This window comes from Schistocerca americana, chromosome 2 (genome assembly GCF_021461395.2).
Source record: "Schistocerca americana isolate TAMUIC-IGC-003095 chromosome 2, iqSchAmer2.1, whole genome shotgun sequence".
In the NCBI taxonomy this organism is placed as follows: Eukaryota; Metazoa; Arthropoda; class Insecta; order Orthoptera; family Acrididae; genus Schistocerca; species Schistocerca americana.
In genome coordinates, this window is record NC_060120.1 from 573,113,237 (window position 1) to 573,133,989 (window position 20,753).

Sequence of the window (20,753 nt, forward strand, 5' to 3'; positions counted from 1 at the left end):
TGCAATTCATAATTAACTTTATCCTTAATGTTTTGTGCACTCTTCTAAACACAGTTTTGCTTCACTTATAGCACACAAGATATTTTTGCTGTTCATTGTCACTGTTCATATGCTTCAAATTTCAGGTAATCTTAACAATATTGTGAATAAATAGTTCACTGCTGTGTTACATTTTAAGAAGTTCCTGTGTCCTAACGCTGTGCAAAACAGGAAGGTGTACTTATATGGTGGCACCACATGGATCATACCTACCTACTATTTCTGCTTACTCCTCTGTGTCTTATCCGTGGAAGATCAGTTAGATGCTGAAAGTCAGTTTTATGGAAAAGTGATCACTAATGTACGCAACACAACTTTAAATAGTAGCTTGATTTTCACATTTATTGTCACTGTTGACACTACAATGACCAGTTTCAGATCTCACATAGAAGACCATCACAAGTACATGGTTTCCTGACACTACCAAACAATATGACAGTGGCAAAACACTTAACATGTACTTTAAATAGCTTCACAAAACTGTCATTAGTTGTTACATACAGGAGTACGTTACACATCTTGATAAAATAGCACAAATAACAAGTTCGAAGACTGAAGTTATTCACAGAACAATTAAAAGGTGTTTTGAAAGATAATATGAGTTGCTACATATGGCTTCTAGTGGCAGACTTTGCTACATGATGTTATATATATGAATGCTGGATGCAGACTTTCAAGTGCACTTTTTTCAAAGAAGTGTTAGCACAGATTCTATAATGTATATGTTGCTTGTGAATTTTCGGACCACAGACTTTTTACAGGCTAGTTGCAAACATATGTTACAAAGACGTATCTTGATTTTGAAAACTACATAATCAATGGAAAACAGTTAGATTGAATTTTGCTATTCCGAATGGACTATACACAAAGCCAGTAATATGGTTTTCTGGATTAAGAAATTAGAAAAGTTTGTAGAACCTTCTTATGTATGTGCATTGGGAATATCTTACTTAAGAGCATGGTTACCATTTTAGAAAATATCTGAAACTCTTAATCAATTAGTGAAGTGCACCATCTGAATTATTTCTTCAACCATCTGCAAAGTACTTTGTAATCTGATGGTATTTTTAATTTTCAGGCAGGAAACTCCAGTAATCAAATAGACAGTAGCTTACAAGACTTGATAACAAAGCTGCAGGATAGGCTAAAATGCACACTTCAGAAAATTGGTAAATCTGTTGAAAATGATGCTGTGGACAATGTGGAATGTAAGTGTTATATTTATAGTTGTAATATTTTTCTGTTATTTTAATTTAAGGAAATTGTGATTATTCTTGCTTGTGGAAGACAAAGCACAGAGTTCAGTAAAATTCTATTTTGCAGGATAATGCAAAATGTTTCAAATATAATAAATACACTACAGTACAGTTGAAGCTCACTACACTAATAAGCATCCATATGTGCAAACAGAGAAGATGCAGATGTACAAACCAACATACTACATACTGCTTTGGGGCAGCGTGACTGAGGCAAAATGAGTTTTTATATGGCAGATAAAGGCTGTTGGATGTGTAGCAGTTATTTTCAAAGAGAGTGTATTTTGTAGGCCACTTTTCAAGAAACTAAGTATCGTGACAGTCCCATCAATATTTATACTTAGTTGCTTAGTTTACAGAAAAGAAAAATGAGAGCTACAGATTAAGGCAATCATTTCATTGTCACAATACATATCACAAAGAAAAGATTGACCAACCTTTTACAAAACTAAGCAATACTGACAACATTATACGTACCTTAGAGTAAAACAGTTCAATGCACTGCTACCAGAAGCGTGCACCATCTTAGAAGTCTTTCTATGCCATAGAGGTTCTTTTTGATTGTACAGAAGAAGATCTAAAATTTTAACTTATACTCATTGTGTGTTTGTATGCAAATCTACATGTTTTAACTGTTTTCTTTATTATTATATGTACTGTTATGTACTAATTAGTTTGTACACATTATTAATATCAATAGCATGTAGAATGCTTGAAGATGAAGTAAACAAACAGTGACTTTGTGACAGTTTGGTCATAATTTGTTACTCCAACATATGCCCATGCTTACTTGTACAGCAGTGTAAGACTGTCAGTTTCAGTGAATAATAGAGATAATTAGGACAGTTAGGTCTTTACAGCACCTGTTTGCTGGAATTTGGAAATTTCAAGCATGCTGTATAGTAAATTTCCTTGTTTTCACCTCCCATCCTCATAGATAAAAAGTTTACCTCAATGTTAACAAGATTAATATAGGTGGAACAAAATGAAGAGACAAATCTTGTTCAGAAAAAACATAAAATTTTGTTAGATATTCATCATGGTCATCTTTTGCTGCATAAAAAATCTTGTCTTATGTATAAATATCAGCCATAGATAACCTTTACATTCTTTGCAAAACTAATTAACTATTGACTTTGTGCAGACTGTGTAGCACTGTGGTGTCTATGAATGCTGAATTCCTTACCGATAATGTTCCAGGTGGTTGTAGCAGTACCTTCGCTCACTTAAATCCTTTCATGATGGTGATATATTTACATGTTCACTGTCATCCATATAGTTTATTTGCATCAAATTTCCCCATATTTGTATCATCAAGATGTCTGAATTTTTGAAAAGTGGACTTTGGAGCGAGTAGATTACAATCTGTGATTTATTCTTTAGCAATTCATCCTTCATATAAACTCTTCCACTGAGTAGTAACATCTTTACAATAAAGTATCATGTCTGTTGTTTTTCAGTGAACCCTATTTCGTATACAAGTTAGTATTGCCTTATAGTTCAAAGTAAATGATTACTCTCATATGTTGTGAAATCTGTGACATATGTTTTTGAATAATCAATAAGAAGAATTTTTGACTCTTTTCTTGTGGGCTCTTTTCTTGTGTTGTATGAGCAGTTAGACTAGATTTCTGTAATTGATTTCATGGCCTGTATATAAAGATTATGGTTTCATTAATCTGTAGGAGAGGGTGAATGTTAAAAGTTACAGGTTACTAAATAATTCCTAATGTGATGCCCTTTCATTCATGTATACATGCTCCTATTAACTACTTTCAGCTGCTTCATTAAGTTCAATATTTTAATTAAGTCTCTGGAGGGGAGGGTGAACAAAGAAGATGCCTTCAAAATACAAAAATACAAAATATATACGATGATTTTAGCTTGCGCCATACCAGTACTGGAGTAAAAATATTTATCATAATCTACACAGAATTCACTAAATGCATTATGTAATTATACACACATTAAAAACAGTCTTGCATCAACCCGGTTCCCAGAACTCTTGAAGATAGATGTTGACTGTGGATATTGTATCACAGACATAATCCCTTTGACTGTTAAGAGATGTCACCAAACGCCCCCCCCCCCCCCCCTCCCAATGATGTAAACAACCATGCAGGAGCCTATTAGGCAGAGGGGGTTCGACAGCTGATCAGTTCCAGTCATTCCACCAGGAAGGAGGTACACGGCTCCTGTTGTCTGTAGTTCAACCATGCCTAGACGGTCAATATCATGGTTCAATCACATCCGCATTGTTACTTGTTCAACCATGCCTAGACGGTCAATATCATGGTTCAATCACATCTGCATTGTTACCATTGTGCCAGGAAGGGCTCTCAACAAGGGAAGTGTCCAGGCATCTCTGGGTGAACCAAAGTGATGTTCAGACATAGAGGAGTTACAGAGAGACAGCAACTGTTGATGACATGGCTCACTAACTTTGTCCAAGGGCTGCTACTGAAGTGGATTACCACTACCCACAGATTATGGCTCAGAGGAACCCTGACAGCGATGCCACCATGTTGAATAATGCTTTTCGTGCAGCCATAGGATGTCATGTTACGATTCAAACTATGCGCAATAGGCTGCATGATGCGCAACTTCACTTCCGACATCCATGGCGAGGTCCATCTTTGCAACCACGACACCATGCAGCACAGTATGGATGGGCCCAAAAACGTGCTGAATGGACCGCTCAGGATTGGCATCATGTTCTCTTCACCAGTGAGTGTCGCATATGCCTGCAAGCAGACAGTCATCGGAGGTATGTTTGAAGGCAACCCGGTTAGGCTGAATGCCTTAGACACACTGTCCAGTGTGGAGGTTCCCTGCTGTTTTAGTTAACACCCAGTTGTTACATCATCCGAAACTTGAACAGGATTTTTTTATTGCCACTGATGCTTCTGAAACAGGCCTAGGCGCTGTGCTTTTCCAAATGGATGATCCAGAAGATATGAATACCATCAAGATTATAGGATAAGAAAAAGTTAAATAAGAAATGATAGTATTTATATACTGGACCATGCAGAATAATACAAATTCCCCATGAAGGAAGTTATGTACTTGTTGACTGATTCTGATGTGATAAAAGATTTATCCCACCACACAGATATAAAGAAATATTATCAGTGAGAAGATATGTACCATTTATGAAGAGAAAATAAAGGAAAAGAGAATGAGAAGAGTATTTACTAACAGGACACCGATATTAGACTTGAGCCACAGGACGAGCTACGAGATGTATTATTTTGTTCATTATTTTATATACGGTTAAGAAGATTATTTTATTCGATTATTATTAAATATAATGTATGTGTTAAGGCAAACACACCACAATAATATAATTTAAGAAGATTAAAAGACAAAGTTCACAGAAAAGATAATTTCTGGAAAGAGAAAGAAGCAGTTAATAGATTGAAGAACAAGAGAAAGCAAGATTAACTGACTTCAAGATAGTTAAGTTAAAAAAAAAAAAAAAAAAAAAAAAAAAAAAAAAAAAAAAAAAAAGCTACCCTAGAGGCAAAAGTATTTTATGTTTATGAATTGTTGAAGGAGTTTTATATGTATTAATGGCAGAAAGTATATTTCATGTATGTGTAATGGGCATGACCAAATCTAAAGGAAATATGAGAAAGGAACGAAAAGGAAGCTGATGTAACTGCCTAATTGATGTTATATCTGGAAAACATAATAAGAAGAAAATCATGTGTTGAAGACAATGAAAGCATGATACAAAACATACAAAAATAATTATTTGAATTTCATGATAAACTGATAACCATTATGGCAAGGGAAATGAATACAAATCTCATGAAGGTATGGTGGTAAAAAATGGAAATGAACGTTTGGCGTCATTGGCTGGGAGGCCCCTTCGAGGCAAGTCGGGCTGCCTTGGTGCAGGTCTTATTACATTCAATGCCACATTGGGTGACCTGCCCACCGGATGGGGATGACATGATGAAGAAAGCACAACACCCAGTCCCTGAGCGGAGAAAATTGACGACCCAGCCGGGAATTGAATCCGGCCCCGTAGGACGGCAAACCGTCACACTGACCACTCAGCTATCAGAGTGGACAAGGTATGGTGGTAAGAATATGGAAAGACTACTGTCTAATATAAGCTGAGGACAATTATGTGATAGAACAAACTTCAATATTGAATGACAATGTATACGATGGAAAAAAAATGCACCAAAACAAGCAGAGGAGAACAATACACACAGAATTTACGATGAAGATGCAAATCTCCACAATAAGGAGAAAATGCTCAAGCATATCCATAGCATGCTTTTTGTAAGAATAAACTGGCACTTGGCTGTTTTTGAATGAAACCTTCTAAACACAGCAGTAGAAATTCTGGTCATGTGTAAAGGCTGTTAGTGACACCAAAGTTAATGTCCAATCCATAGCTAATTAGACAGGAACTGAAATCCAGGACAACAAACCAAAAGCTGAAATAGATAGATGCAGTATTTCTTGATTTCCAAGAAGCATTTGACTCAGTACCACACCTATGCTAATTTTCAAAAGTGTGTTCATATGGGGTATCAATTGAAATTTGTGACTGGAATGAGGACTTTGAGGACACAGAATTTTATCTTTGATGGAGAGTCATAGGTGTAGAAGTAACTTCAGGGGTGCCCTAGGACAGTATGTTGTGCCCTTGCTGTTCATGTTAGATATTAATGACATTGCAGACAAAATTAATAGTAAAATCAGCTTTTTTGCAGATGATTCAATTATCTATAATAAAGTGCTATCTGAAAGAAGCTGCATAAATATTCAGTCAGGTTTTGATAAGATTTCAAAGTGATGCAAAGATTGGCAACTTGTTTTAAGTATTCAAAAATGTAAAATGTGCCCTTCACAAAATGAAAAATGTGGTACGCTATGACTATAATATTTGTTGACTCATACAAATATCTGAGTGTAACAGTTTGTAGGGATATGAAATGGGATGATCACATAGTCTCAGTTGTGGGTAAAGCAGGTGGTAGACTTTGGTTTATTGGTAGCATCACGTGTGCGACTGGTTGTAGAATACTTCTAAAGTATGTGGGACCTGTACCAAGTAGCACTAACAGGGGCATTGAACATACACAGAGAGGAGCAGCACGAATGCTCACAAGTTTGCTTGATCCATGGGAGAGAGTCACAGAGATACTGAAGGAACTGAACTGGCAGACTCTTGAAGATAGACATAAACTATCCCGAGAAAGCCTATTGACAAAGTTTCAAGAACTGGCTTTAAATTATGACTCTAGGAATATATTACAACCTCCTACATATTGCTTACTTAGGGATTGTGAGGATAAGATTAGAATACCTACTTCGTACACAGAGGCATTCAAACAATTATTTATCCCACACTCCTTACTTGAAAGGAATGGGAAGAAACACCAATAGCTGATACAATTTTGGACGTACTCTCTGCCATGCACTTCACGGCAGTTTGCAGAGTACAGATGTAGATGTAGAAAGAGTCAGCAGTGAACATTCACTTACTTCAGCAAAAGTTTTTCTTGTTTCAATTTTGTGATGACTTGATGGTTACAGTTATGTCAAAAATAGAAGAAATCAACATTAAATTGCAGCAAGTGGGTGAACCGCTTTCATAGAAAATGAAAATAAACAAGGTGTTGATGTCATTGCCAGGGAGATATAAACATTTCCACTCAGCGAGGGAGACTGTCCCCTTTGACAAGCAAACGGTTAATGAGTTAACTTCAAGATTGCTCATTGAGGGAGAGGGAAACAGTTAGTCCAGTCAGCTGGAGCTAGCTTCAGCCATTGTAAGCAGGCAACAAAGTATTACCTGGTATGATTGTGGTATGGAAGGCCATTTTGCGAAGAAATTTAAAAATAACGTGAAGAGAGAAATGGGAAGCTGCAGTTATGGTAAGAAAAGAGGTCATTTAGACTGAGATTGCACTGAAGGCCAAGAAGGTAGAAAGGCTCAGGGTGTAAATGGTCTGTCTGTGTCAAGGAATTCACTCAGAAGATTACTGGTTCATAGTTAGAGGAGCTAGCGACCATATGTGCGAGAAGAGAGAATTGTTTAAGGAACTGGACAGTGTGCAAAACTCTGTAAAAGTTCTGGGTGATGGTAAACTTCGCGATATGATTTGGTGCAGTACTGTGGAACTGTATGCTTGGAACAGGGTTAAATTGATCAAAACAGTACTTAATGGAGTGCTTTTTGTGCCTGAACTGAAATTCAATCTGTTTTCAGTAAGAACTGTGTTGGACAAAGGCAAGTGTTTAGTGTCAAACATGGAACAATGTGAACTCTTGAACAGTAAAAGTGAAGTTCATGTATTATCTAGACATGTCAATAAAATGTATTGTATGTTGCTTTCCCTAAGTTGAACACATCAGAACTGTCAATGGCTACTTTGACATGTGCAGATAAAACACGCTCTGTGGTTGACACTAGGAACTTTTCATTGGTCAACATTGATAGTGGTGTGGTAAATTTGTCTAAACATCTTGGAAACTTGAGTGATTGGCATAAAAAATTGTTTCACCTGAGCATTACACATTAGAGAGAGTTATTGTTGCATATTGGAGTCGACTTCGTTGATGACTGTATCAGTATCAAGTGTGATGATTGTTTGGTGGATAAACAACATCGCTTGATTTTCTCAGTCAGTTTGTCAAGCTCTAAGGATTGTGGTACTGGAAGAAAATGGAAGTCAGCCTAGAGAACAGGAGATCAGTGAAGACAAAAAAACAGAGAAGATTTTTTTGAGGATGCAGAGGAAGATGTAGAAGATGAGGATGAGAGGACACACAATAGGAGACTGAGAAGGAATATTCAGTGCCCAAATTACTAAGAGGACTATGAGTTGGGTGTCAGTGAATAATGATGACTTAGCACTTACACTGAATCAGTGTCTTGTAGTGATGCTGAAAACTAGAAAGATGCTGTAGCAAGAGGGGTGCAATCCCTGGAAGAAGGGATTACATGGGATTAATATGTAAACTATATGATTATCATGTTATTGAAACAAAGTGGGTTTTCAGGTCAAAAAGAGATGAGAGAGGTAATGTTGTTTCTTATAAAGCTTGCCTTGTTGCGAAAGGTTTCCAATAAAGAGTGACTTATTCAGAAATATACAGCCCAGTAGCAAAATCAACTTCAGAGAGACATTTTTTTTGTAATGAGAATAACTTCCCCATCTATCAACTGGATGTTTGTAGTGCTTTTATCTATGTTTGTAGTGCTTTTCTCTGTGGAGAGCGAGTTGGAGATGTTTATGTTAAATTACCTACTCAATATTTCAGTGAAGTGAATGGTGAGGTTTGTAAACTGAAAAAGGCTCTCTAAGGTTTAAAGGACCCACCCAAAAGTTAGAATGTTAAATTCCACACAGTAATAACTGACTTAGGATTTGTATGAAGTGGTCTTGAGTGTTGTGTGTATGTAAAGACAAAAACAGTAATAACAATATTATGAAAAGGATAGATTGCTACTCAACAGATAGCGGAGACTTGAGTTGCCAACAGGCACAACAAAAAGACTACTAAACACACAAGTTTTCAGCCAGGAGGCTTTCTTCTGAATTTGACAAAACACACACACACACACACACACACACACACACACACACACACACACGCACGCAAGTGCAACTCACATATGTATGACCACTGTCCTTGGTTGCCAAGGCCAAACTGTGAGAAACTGTGCACGATGGGAGAAACAGTCTGGGTGGTGGGGATAAGAAGGAGGACAGGGAGAGGGAGGGAGAGCAGGGTATTGGTTGGGGATGGTAAAGTATTGTTTGTGGAAGAAAATAGTAATAAAACATACTTACTTGTGTCATTGATGGTCTGCTGATAGCTTCAACTTCCTAGAGTGAAACTGGTGGTTTAAAGCTGTTATTAAGTGATAATTTTAACATGATGGATTTAGATCTGAGTAGGAACTATTTGAAAATGAATATTGTTCAAAATTTAAGGGAGGGTACTGTTACTATTTGTCAAACTACCTGTCTTGAAAAAGTATTAAAAGTTTTTGATGTGTTTCGATGTAATTCTGTTTCATCTTCCATGGTGGAAAATTTTGATCACAGCATAATAAAAAGAGAAAATTTTGTAAATGAAGAGACTGAGAAAAGATGTAGAAAATTAATGGGTTCATTGATGCATGCCATGCTAGGTTCCAGACCAGATATTGCTTTGGCAATAACTGTTCAAGCAGGTGCCCATCATTCACAAGCTTTAATTTATGGAATAGTTTAAAACACACGTTGCATTATATTAATGGGACCCTAAAACTGAATATGACATGTGCTAGGGATAAAAGTTATACCAATACTGTAATTGGTTGTGTTGACTCTGATTAGGCAGGTGACAAGAGTAGATAGAAAGTCCAGATGTGGTTATAATTTCCAAGTTTTGGGTTGCAGTGTTTTATGGGTGTCTAAGAAACAACAGTCAGTGTCTCTGTCATTCAATAGAATCACAATTTATAGCCATAGGTGTGGCAACTAACAATGACAGTTAGCTCAATAATTTGTCTTTGTGGCAGTCAAAGAGTTGTTGTACTTTAAGAATATAAAATGTTAGTAATAAGGCTTTGCAAGAACCCACAGTTCCATCATATACCTGCATATGTAGATGTCAAAATTTTATTTGCTAGGTAGTTAGTTTCTGCTAAGAAAGTTGTGTTAAAGGAAATTGGTACAATTGAGCAACAATATAATGTTCTGACAAAGCCACCAATTAAATAAAATTTTGAAAAATTTAGAGCTTTGCTAAAACTTATCTAAATCTTGAAATTTTTTTGTAAAACTTCTAATTAACTTTGAGGGAGAGGGTTAGTGATACAATATTAACATTGTTTTGAAGCAGCAACACATTCTTTTTTTTTCTTTCTTTTCTGTGTTAACTTCCATTTTTCATATTGTTTTATTTTGTTGTTTTTCCTCTTGGTGTGGTATTGTTGTCCACCATTGAGTTGTAAGCTGCTACATATTTAAATAAACTCTGTACAAATAGACTTATTTAGGAGCTTCATTTACTGCATTCTGATTGCATATGACCTTTGAGATTATACTTGTGATATGACTTGTTAGCTGTGTCTAGTGTTTCATACTGACATATCCATTATCATATTGTCAGTTGGAATGAATACCTACTAGCAAATTCTCCATACCTGATATGTTTTTGCAGAACTCGCTAAGACACAAAACAGCAATGACCTGCATGTTTGTTTCAGTTATTGTGTTATTAAGATTCGTATTCCTTGTATCATTGCTTTTGATTTCCAAAGACAGGAAACTGGGTCCCCAATATGTATGGTCCTTTCTGTATTTCCAGGGTTGTTTTGTTCCAGTTTCTTCATCCATGGCTTTTTAGTTTTCCTTTACAGATTTGTTCCCTCCCTTTTCTGACTTATATTTTATTTCTTCTGCATTAAAACTCCCTGCGATCCTGTTTAGCCGTGTTTTCCTTGCTTTTATTCCCTTGGTGGTTCTTTCTATTGATCTCTAAATGTGTCTTGTTTCTGTAAGATTTTTCTTTTTTCTGTATTTTTTGTGGTTGAAGGAACTTGTACTTCTGGTATTGGTGACATCTTTTGTTTGTGGCCTAGTCTACTGTTCCATACCCAGTGATAAGTAAATGTCTTTTTTTCTCTATTACTTGGTGTATTTGTAGTTTGGATATCATTTCTGTATTCCTGTTTTGGCTTGCTAGGCTCCTGTATTCCCATGACAGATGGAATTCTGTATTTCCACTTGCACATATAGAATTCTCTATTTCCACTTGCATGTATTTTCAACATACTATTGCAGTGACACATATACTTATTTATCTTATTGCGTAATAAAGCAAATTTAACTTGATTTGTTGATGGGGTCCTTTTGATTGGTGTCAAGTACATTAATTGTGTGAAGTTTATTTATTTCATTACAGAAATTAAAATGTGTGAACTAGGGAGTTCTTTTGCAGTTTGCATTTTAAAATATTTTGTATTGATAGTGGTTAAGAAGTGATAAGAGAAAAGCAAAATATTTTAACAAAATTATTTCCTGCAAAGTGATAGTGTTGATAAAGTGTACTGTGATTGAGTTAGAATAGAAATATACTTTCTCTCAATTTAATTTTTACTTTATGTACCATATATATGTCATGTATTATCTGCAAATACGTCAATCCAAACATCAATGTAATATTTTCAGTGATAGTGAGCCCAGTCGATGAAGCACATTACTGGTCATACATGGCTAATAATGCTACCAATAATAAGTTGCAAGAAAAGTGTGTGGCCTTTTTTAAATCTTTGGAACCTCTTGCAAAGGAGTTCAGGTATGTTGCACCATTATTTTCTTGCCATTACAACATAGCTACTAGTTGCTACACAGCATGTCCTGTTCATCTCGACATCCCCAAATAACTTTGTGCCCACGAGAAAAATAATAATAATAATAAAAGCAAATGTTATGTAGCTGTTAAGCTGACATTAAACAGCATGATTGCTTTTTTGTAATTTTCTTGTAACAAATGGGAACAGAAAGAAAATGCACACCAGTCATTCAGTCAACCATGTTCAAGTGAAGGTTTGTTTTGTGGTCTGTGACATGTATGGTACCTGCTGTTTGCACTCTAACATGTTGATAATTTACAGTGTTTCTGCTGTTGCTCCCAACAGGTTTTAAATGAGTCCTAGGAGTTCAGACTTGTAACTAAGGTTCCTTAATACTTTAAAAGCCTTTAAAATTGCAACATCATGCTAGTGACATGGCACAGTTGTCAAATTCACTTGAAGTGTATTAAATGCTTCGATATGTAAACGATTAACGTTTCAGTGCAACCTCACAAAGTAGGTAGGAGTAGTACTATCTAGATTCTGTAGATAAGAAAACAATACACAGAAGGTTTCTCTTTCAGAAATCACATTTGAATGTTGTTTATTTGTGAGAATATTGTGTTTTGCATCATGTAAAATGAAGAAATGTCTACCAGCATCGGTATGAATTGGAAAGTGGCGGGATTGTGCCGTACCGAGTCTGCAGTTTACTATTCCACAGTACTGGAGCTTGCTTTGATCAGGATCTCACAGCTGTCATGCACATACACTAGCCAGCCAGAACATTATGACCAACTACCTAATAGCCGGTATGTCCACTTTTGGTGCAGATAACAATAGCAGTACATTGTAGCATTGAAGCAATGAGGTCTTGGTAGGTCACTGGATGGAGTAGGCATCACATCTCCACACACAAGTCAGCTAATTATTGTAAATTCTGGGAGGGGGGGTAATGATCTCTGATGCCTTAATCAATCACATCGCAGGTGTGTTCAATCAGGTTCAGATCTGGCAAGTAGGGAGGCCAGCACATCAGTTGGAACTTGCCACTATGTTCCTTGAACCACTCCATCACACTTCTGGCCTTATGATGTGGCACATTGTTTTATTAAAAAATGCCACAGCCATTAGGAAACATTATCAGACGGCTCTCTAAGCACTATGGGACTTAACATCTGAGGTCATCAGTCCCCTAGACTTAGAACTACTTAAACCTAACTAACCTAAGGACATCACACACATCTATGCCTGAGGCAGGATTTGAAACTGCGACCGTAGCCACTGCGTGGTTGTGGACTGAAGCGCCTAGAAACACTCGGACACATCGGCCGGCCGAAACATTATCATCATGAAGGGGTGTATGTGGTCTGCAACCAGTGTACGATAGTCCTTGGTGTCATGGTGCCTTCAGTGAGCTCCATTGGACCCATGGATGTCCACATGAATATTCCCTGTATTTTTCAGTACAGGTATTTCGTTCATTCCAAGCAACTATCAATTCGTGATGTCATTGTCTAGACATGTGGTGATTATAATCTGAATCCGTTTTAGCAAATTAATAGTTTCTTTCAGGTGATAAAATTTTATTGATTATGAAATACAAGTTCTTGAAGTTTATTCAGAATGGGAAATGTTAATTAGTAATTGCTGGCCATAATTTATCTGTTTAATATGAAGGTATTTTGAATTTTGTGTGCATGAAAAAGTGTGAACTTACGTGTGGCTTTTACTCTGAGATGAGTTATCACTTAGAGTGCAAAAAGAGCACATGTACAGTTCGTTTTTAGAGTACAAAAAGAGCACATGTACAGTTCGCTGACCTGCATGGTGTATTTTAATTTTTGTAATTTTGACCCGAATGGAGACAAATCCAGTTTCATTTAGACTTTACGTGAGATAGACACATCAAAAGAATCATTTAGCCCATTAGGGAAAACTGAAACCTACGTGCTCGGTTTGAAATATGTGACACGCTAGTGCCTGATCGAGCTGTCCAGTGAGTCGCGTAGAATAGTTTCAAAGGTGCTTGGACTTAATGCACGAAGTTGGAAATTAATTTTGAGACAAGTGCTGATTTTGACAAAAATGAACTGAAAGTTTATTCAAAATATTGAGGCTCTGTTTTAATTCAGACAAGTATCACCTTGTTGATCACGTTGCTTAGCAACACTGTAATGCAGATTAATTAATTCATTAGAACCATTTGCAACATAATAAGTCCCATTACACATACAAACTGTTACACGAAATTTGCTGACTGCATGAGAGTATGAGAGTGATTTTATTTCTAGAAATGCCAATAAACTGGCGGTTTCAAAAGTTAAATTACTAGCTGTTGTGTAACTTCATTGATTGTCCCATGACACTACTGAACGTGTTGTATTGTATCTCTTCACAAGACATCTCAAGAAGCTGGCATAAACAAGAAACAAGAAGAAGACTAAAGAAGAGGCATCGGCATACAGCCCAACCCCACGACATCTGGACATGGTTTCACCATGTGTTGAAGACGCTCACCACACCACTCCTTGAACACCCAGCAAGTCACGTAGTTTTCAAAATGCTAGTGCCGAGCTATTGGTCAGACTCAGATAGATCTTGCACTTTCCCCATTTTACTCACAGAGAGCACACTCACTGACAGAACATGTACTGTGCGTGTGTCTGACTAGCAGTCATTCCTCTCCAGGTGACACTGCTATCATCTGGACAGATTTATATGATAGTAAATCAGTGGTCATAATGTTCTGGGTGATCAGTATATGTAATCAGTGGGTCTAGGAGAGCCATACTCAACACTATGCAGGATCCCAACAGCCCCACACAGCTAAGACACATCGATCGCTTGACCATGCAGAATTACACACCAACTTCTTATAGGTAACTTGAGTCAGGAAACAGGCTTCTTTGCATGAACAGTGCTGTGGTGTCTGGAGCACTAAATACTGTGAGCACAGCTACCATTATTGCGTCTTCCCATGATGTGTCACCAGAGAGAAGTGTGCCGACAGTGGTGCACCCAGTGACAGTACTAGACACAGGAGTGGCACCACATTGTGCTTTCAGAGGGGTCCTGCTTTTACAAACAGCATCACAATGGATATGTACATTTGTGGAAGTTCTGAAGAAAACAAACATTGTCTATTGCATACTTCATTGTTGTTTTAGTCCAGTCTCTTGCGTGATGGTATGGGGTCCCATCAACCACACAACACAATCACCAGTAGTTTGGACAGCATCCATGACATTTGTGACAAGTTAATGTTAGTGGACGTGCTCTGTCTTTGATGTGTCCATGACATTATATTTCAACAGGGTAACACAAAACGGCATATTGCCTGTGCTGGTACGACCTATCTCAGTATGGAGGATGTTTGACTCGTGTCCAGTTCAGTACATTCTCCATATCTTTCACCCATTGTAAACATTGGATCCCGGGGCAATATCGACAGTGTCTCTCACAGTCAGATAAACAGTTGAACAGTGGATGGCACACTGGACAGCAGGAACAGGTCAGCTGTCATCAGACGTACATGATAATTTATACTCTACTAATAATTAAAGACTACAAAATGTCAGTTACAAAAGAATGGCTTTATTCATTTTGCAAACAGTGTGACCCTTTCATTCTGTTTGAGAATATCTCTAATTCCTCCAGTACATCACATTTGAACTCTAGATAATATTGCAGGTTATCCAGAATAAGTCACAGTGCATGTCTCTGTCTGTTGACATAGCAATCCTAAGTAGTCTTATTCCTCACAGACTTGTGCTGCCTGAATTTACCATATTTACCCGATTATAATGTGAAGTTTATTTTCCCAGTTCATCATTTGAAAAATACAGGATCATCTTATATTCACAGATTAAACCCTTGCTGCTTAAATCAACATTTTTACATTGTTTAATAGAGCATATAGGAGTCGTCTTACATTTACAGATGAAACTTTGGCTATTGAGGTCATGTGCAGACTTACTGTATTTACCCAAATCTAAGCCGCACTTTTTTTCCAGTTTTTGGTAATCCAAAAAACCGCCTGTGGCTGAGAATTGAGTGCAAAGCAAGCGGAAGTTCTGAAAAATGTTGGTAGGTGCCGCCACAACTAACTTCTGCCATCGAATATATGTAGCGCTACACAGGCATGCTTTGTAGGCACAAAGATAAATACTGGCGGGGAGCTTTTTTCTCCGCCCCGAGTTTCAACCACTGCATTTTCATACATTATCCAATGAAGTAAATACAAATTCCGTATTGTTCATCTTCGAATGTAGCAGCATTTCAATGTACTACGAAAATCCGATTGGCAAGACTGTTTGGGATGTTTGTCAATATGGCCAACTCTACATTCTGAATTTTTTCCTACCTGTGAGAAGAGATGGTTGCTAATAGGAACTTTTATGAATTGTGAATCACATGCAGCATTCTCTTCACCATAAGAATAATATGAATATAAACATTTTGCCATGTATTCTTTTGTGTTTGCTGCTATCTCATTTAAATCCTGTCTGCCTAATAAACTACGAAACTAGAGTGAGTCATGTTTATATTCATATTATTCTTATGCCTAATAGTGATACAGTCAGAAATGAAGCATGGCAATTGGCTAGATTTTTAAATTTAAGATGACTCTAATTTCTGTGCAGAATGTAATGTACTAAAGAGGCGCCTGCAAAGATTTTCAAACGGAGAAAAATTTTTGCTAAACTCTCGTTCAGAACATCTTCTATCATATGCAGTCTATTATTTGGTACTTGTTGATCATTATCAAAGAAGGCAGTAGTGTAAATAACAATAAGTAACAGTCTCTTGCCATTGCTTTTTTTTTTTAATTGTAAGCGGCGGTAGTGCGCACAATGGCAAGCCATGCCGCGAGCGGTGACAGGCCGTAAACACACACTATCAGAATGCGACGAGCAATGCATGACACAGTACAGTAATGCATTTTCAGCTTAGAGTGACGTGAACACCTATAACAAAGAGAACGGCACTTATCAGATCAAAGAAAAATAAGCAATCAATTCAAACCAGACAAAGCACGTGAAAAAGGGAGGGTACCCATATAAATAAGGACGGAGCGCCTGACACATAGCAATGGCTACCTGGTAAAGCTTAACTGCTCAGCTTATTACTCGAACCAAACTACTGTAGCTGTATTGTCATTCATTCGGCCTAAATTGTGTCTCATATTACAGTGGACCAACTTTTTTTCGATTTGGAGTGCTACCTAAAACTTTTCTCTCCCCTTGAATTTCGAGTCTCAAATTTCAGGTGCGGCTTAGATTCGGGAAATTTTTTTTTCCTTGATTTCGAGTCTCATTTTTCAGGTGCAACTTAGATTCGAGTGCGGCTTAGATCTGAGTAAATACGGTATGTTAAGGAATTTGAAAGGGGAGGGCTGGGCAAATGATCCTTGCTTTCTAACAGGCTCAAGATTTCCCAATATGCCGACATGCTTGATTACAGTATTAACATTGCTTGAACAGTCATGTGACATTTGACTCATCCTGTGCTAGGTCAAGAAATATGCGAGAAACTATTAACTAGCCACTACCGCAATCTATAGCTCTGCTTAAAATTTGTCAATTTTGTGAAACACAGGAGGAAATAACACCAAATTCTATCTTCTTACAAACTCTTGTTGTATTTAAACAGGTTTGCAATAAAAGTTCTCATACATGTATGGAAACTGTGTATAAACATTATACTGCTTTTTAAGTAAAGGTAATATTTGGAAGTGGAAACATTACTTGATTCTGAACCCAGATCAGTATTAGATTTGATTATGAGAAACTTTAATGATTTACCAACTAGGTTGAAAAAGAGAAATTCAGTGGCTGTTCACATAATAGAATATGGGGTAAAAACAGTACCAGCTGTTAATCCACTTTAGAACATGATACTGACATTCAGATTATACAAGAAGGAAAATTTATTGAGAATGAAATGTCTAACAAATGAAATAAATCATATTAAACTGACTTAACTGATGTCATGAGAATAAATTACAGTGGCAAGACCCATCATGACATAGTACCAACAGACATTAGTAGGTGTTGGGACAAGTGAAAGTTTGAGAAATGGACTGAATCATGGTTTTGAGCTTTCATTTATGTATTAGTTGCTGTTATACTGACTTGGTAGGGAACTAGATGAGTGTCTGTATGGATGTAGCAAGTGGGCAGCAAATTAAGTCATGTTGCCAACCACGGCAATCTATACCGTGTACTTTGGCTTTTAGAGACAACTGCCATGTTTAAACTGCAGTTTCCATGAATCAATTTTTGGTCAGAATTGAATTGACTTTAAAATTGGAAAAATACATAACAAGAGTATTCATTTCTGCAGGAGATGGGTGCCAGTGGTGTAGTTATATGTTCCATGCTGCAATGTTGTTGATGCCAACCGTGATGTCTGGTGGGAATGAAAGGGGGTCTATCAGTTGCTGGTTCTACACAGCCAATGAGAGAGCAATGAGAAGACGATATGTTGGAAGGCAAGAGACATTGAAGCATTGTCATGTTAGTATAGAAGTGAAATCCGATATGTATTCGTATAAAAACAGCTGTATTCTCAGGTCCCACTGTAGCCTCAGAAATTGCAGCATATTCTGAAGAAACAGCCAAATACTTGTGACAATGAAGATATAAATTTCACAGCTGCACTATGAGGATGATGAAGATTAAAAATAGTGGTACCACAGATGGCAAGATTAGTAAGGGGAAAATGTAGAAAAGAAAACAGTCTACAAATGAATGTAAACCTTTGGAAAGGTTAGTAAGGAGAAAATGTAGAAAAGAAAACAGTCTGCAAATAAATGTAACTATTTCTCTTTGTTTATTTTATTTCTGGCAAATACTTTATGTCAGTAAAACAGTTTGTAATTTTGATTAGTCAGCATAAGTTAAAAATAAGTTTTCTCAAGAAGCCTATTAAAAAACGGAGTAGTCTTGTAATCAGGTTCCTCTTATATTTGGGTAAATATGGTAGTTGTAAACTGTCTGTCCATCCAAGTGATATAATTACCTTTGCAATGGTTACAATCAGTTCTGTAGTCACATAAATTGTTCTGTAGTCACATAAATCCTACAAATTTATTGAACTTGTTACATACATTATCTCACAGCTAAGACCAAATATTCCAATAGTACGTTAGACATATTTTCAATTTTTTATCCTTTGTATTCAGGTGTCATGACAACTTCCTACATTATGTTAAGCTCTTTTTTCACAATATTTTTGTAAAAGGACAATTTCAGTATATCATGTACAGGTGCAGCAGCCTTTTCAGTAGTTGCCGGGGCAGCAATCTGAACGACTGGCTTTGATACATTAGCCAATAAGATCTTGATATGCTGTTACTGTGAATGGCTGAAAGCAAAGGAAAACTGCAGCAGTTTTTATTTCCCAAGGAGCCCTACTACTTGCTTGAATGATGATGGCATCCTCTTGGGTAAAATATTCTGCAGATGAAATAGTCCCCCAGTCGGATATCCAGGTGAAGACTACTGAGGAGGATATCATTATCAGAAAAAGCAGAACTAGTATTCTAGGCTGAGAATATAGAATGTTAGACCCTTTAATCATAAAGGTAGGCTAGAGAAATTAAAGTAGAAAATAGACAGGTGGAAGTCAGATATAGTAGAAATTAGTGAAGTGTGGTGGCAGAAGAACAGAGCTTCTGGTCAGGTAAGTACTGGATTATAAACACAAAATCAAATAGGATTAACACATGAGTGAGTGTAATAATGATGAGGGTAAGCTTCTGTCAATGTGGGTAAGCTTCTGTTAGCAGCATCATGAATGCATTATTGTAGCCAAGATATACCCAAAACTAAAACCCACTACCAATAGTACTAGTTAATATGCAAACTATCTCCACAAATGATGAACAAAATGAAAGAATTTATGATGAGCTAAATTAAATTATTCACATAATTAAGGGACACAATAATTTGATTGTGATGGGCAACTGTAACTCAGTAGGAGGAAAAGAAAGAAAAGGAAAAATAGTAGAAGAGTATGGACTAGGAGAATGGAATGGCATAGGAAACTGCCTGGTAGAATTTTGTCCAGAGCATAATTAATCCTTCCTAATATTTGGCTTAAAGGTCATTCAAGAAGGTAGTATATGTGAAAGAGACCCAGAGACACAGGAAGATTTCAAATAGATTACCTAATGGTGGGACAAAGATTTTGGAACCAGATTCTAAACTGCAAAACATTTACAAGGGCAGGTGTAGTCTCTGACCATAATTTATTGGTTATCAACTACAGATTAAAACTGAAGAGATTGCAAAAGGTAGGCAATTGAGGGACATAGACAAATGGAAAGAATCAGAGGTAATCAAGAGTTTCAGAAGGTGGCTCAGGGGAAAGAACTACAATGTGAGATGAATGGGTAGCTTTGAAAGATGAAATACTTAAGGTGTCAGAAGATCTAATAGGCAGAAAGACATGTCCTAGTAGAAATCATTGGATAATGCATGAGATATTGAATTTAATTAATGAAAGGAAAAAATAAAATAATTTACTAAATGAAACCACAAAAGAGAGTGTTAACATCTAAAAAATGAGATCTTCAGGGAGTGCAAAACAGCAAAGCAGGAATTGCTAGACGAGAACTGCAAGGATACAGAAGTATGCATAACTAGGGAAAAGATAGATGTGCATACAGGAAAATTAAAGAAACCTTTGGAGAAAGGAGTATGAATATGAAGAGCTGAGATGGCAAACTAGTTCTAAACAAGGAAGGGAAAGCTGCAAGGTGTAACTAATGTTAGAAGTCCTATAGAAGGGAAACAAACTGGGACACAATACTATAGCAACAGGAGAGGAAGTAGATGAAGGAGAGTTGGAAGACATGTTACTGCGAGATGAATTTGACAGAGCACTGAAAGATCCAAGTGCGAACAAGGCCCCTGGGCTAAATGACATTCCCTCACAATTATTGAGGCCATTGGGAGATCCAGCCACAACAAACTGTTACACCTGATACGTAAGATATATGAGGCAGTCAAAATACCACCAGAATTCAAGTACAATGTAATAATTCATATCCCAAAGAAGGCAGATGGTGACAGGTGTGAGTATTACCCAAGTCATCAGTGTAATAAGTCATGGTTGAAAAATACTGACAT

General features: G+C 36.9%; 1 protein-coding gene across 1 annotated transcript in view; it reads left to right on the forward strand.

Annotated features, from left to right (window-relative positions):
- Positions 1–917: 917 nt before the first annotated feature.
- The window catches only part of LOC124594191 (cytoplasmic dynein 2 heavy chain 1), a 786,854-nt gene continuing 767,018 nt past the window's right edge, over positions 918–20,753 (forward strand). The window contains exons 1-3 of the mRNA XM_047132551.1: positions 918–965; positions 1,118–1,247; positions 11,489–11,615. Of these exons, the coding sequence (XP_046988507.1) occupies positions 918–965; positions 1,118–1,247; positions 11,489–11,615 (305 nt within the window). The remainder of the gene's footprint in view (positions 966–1,117; positions 1,248–11,488; positions 11,616–20,753) is intronic.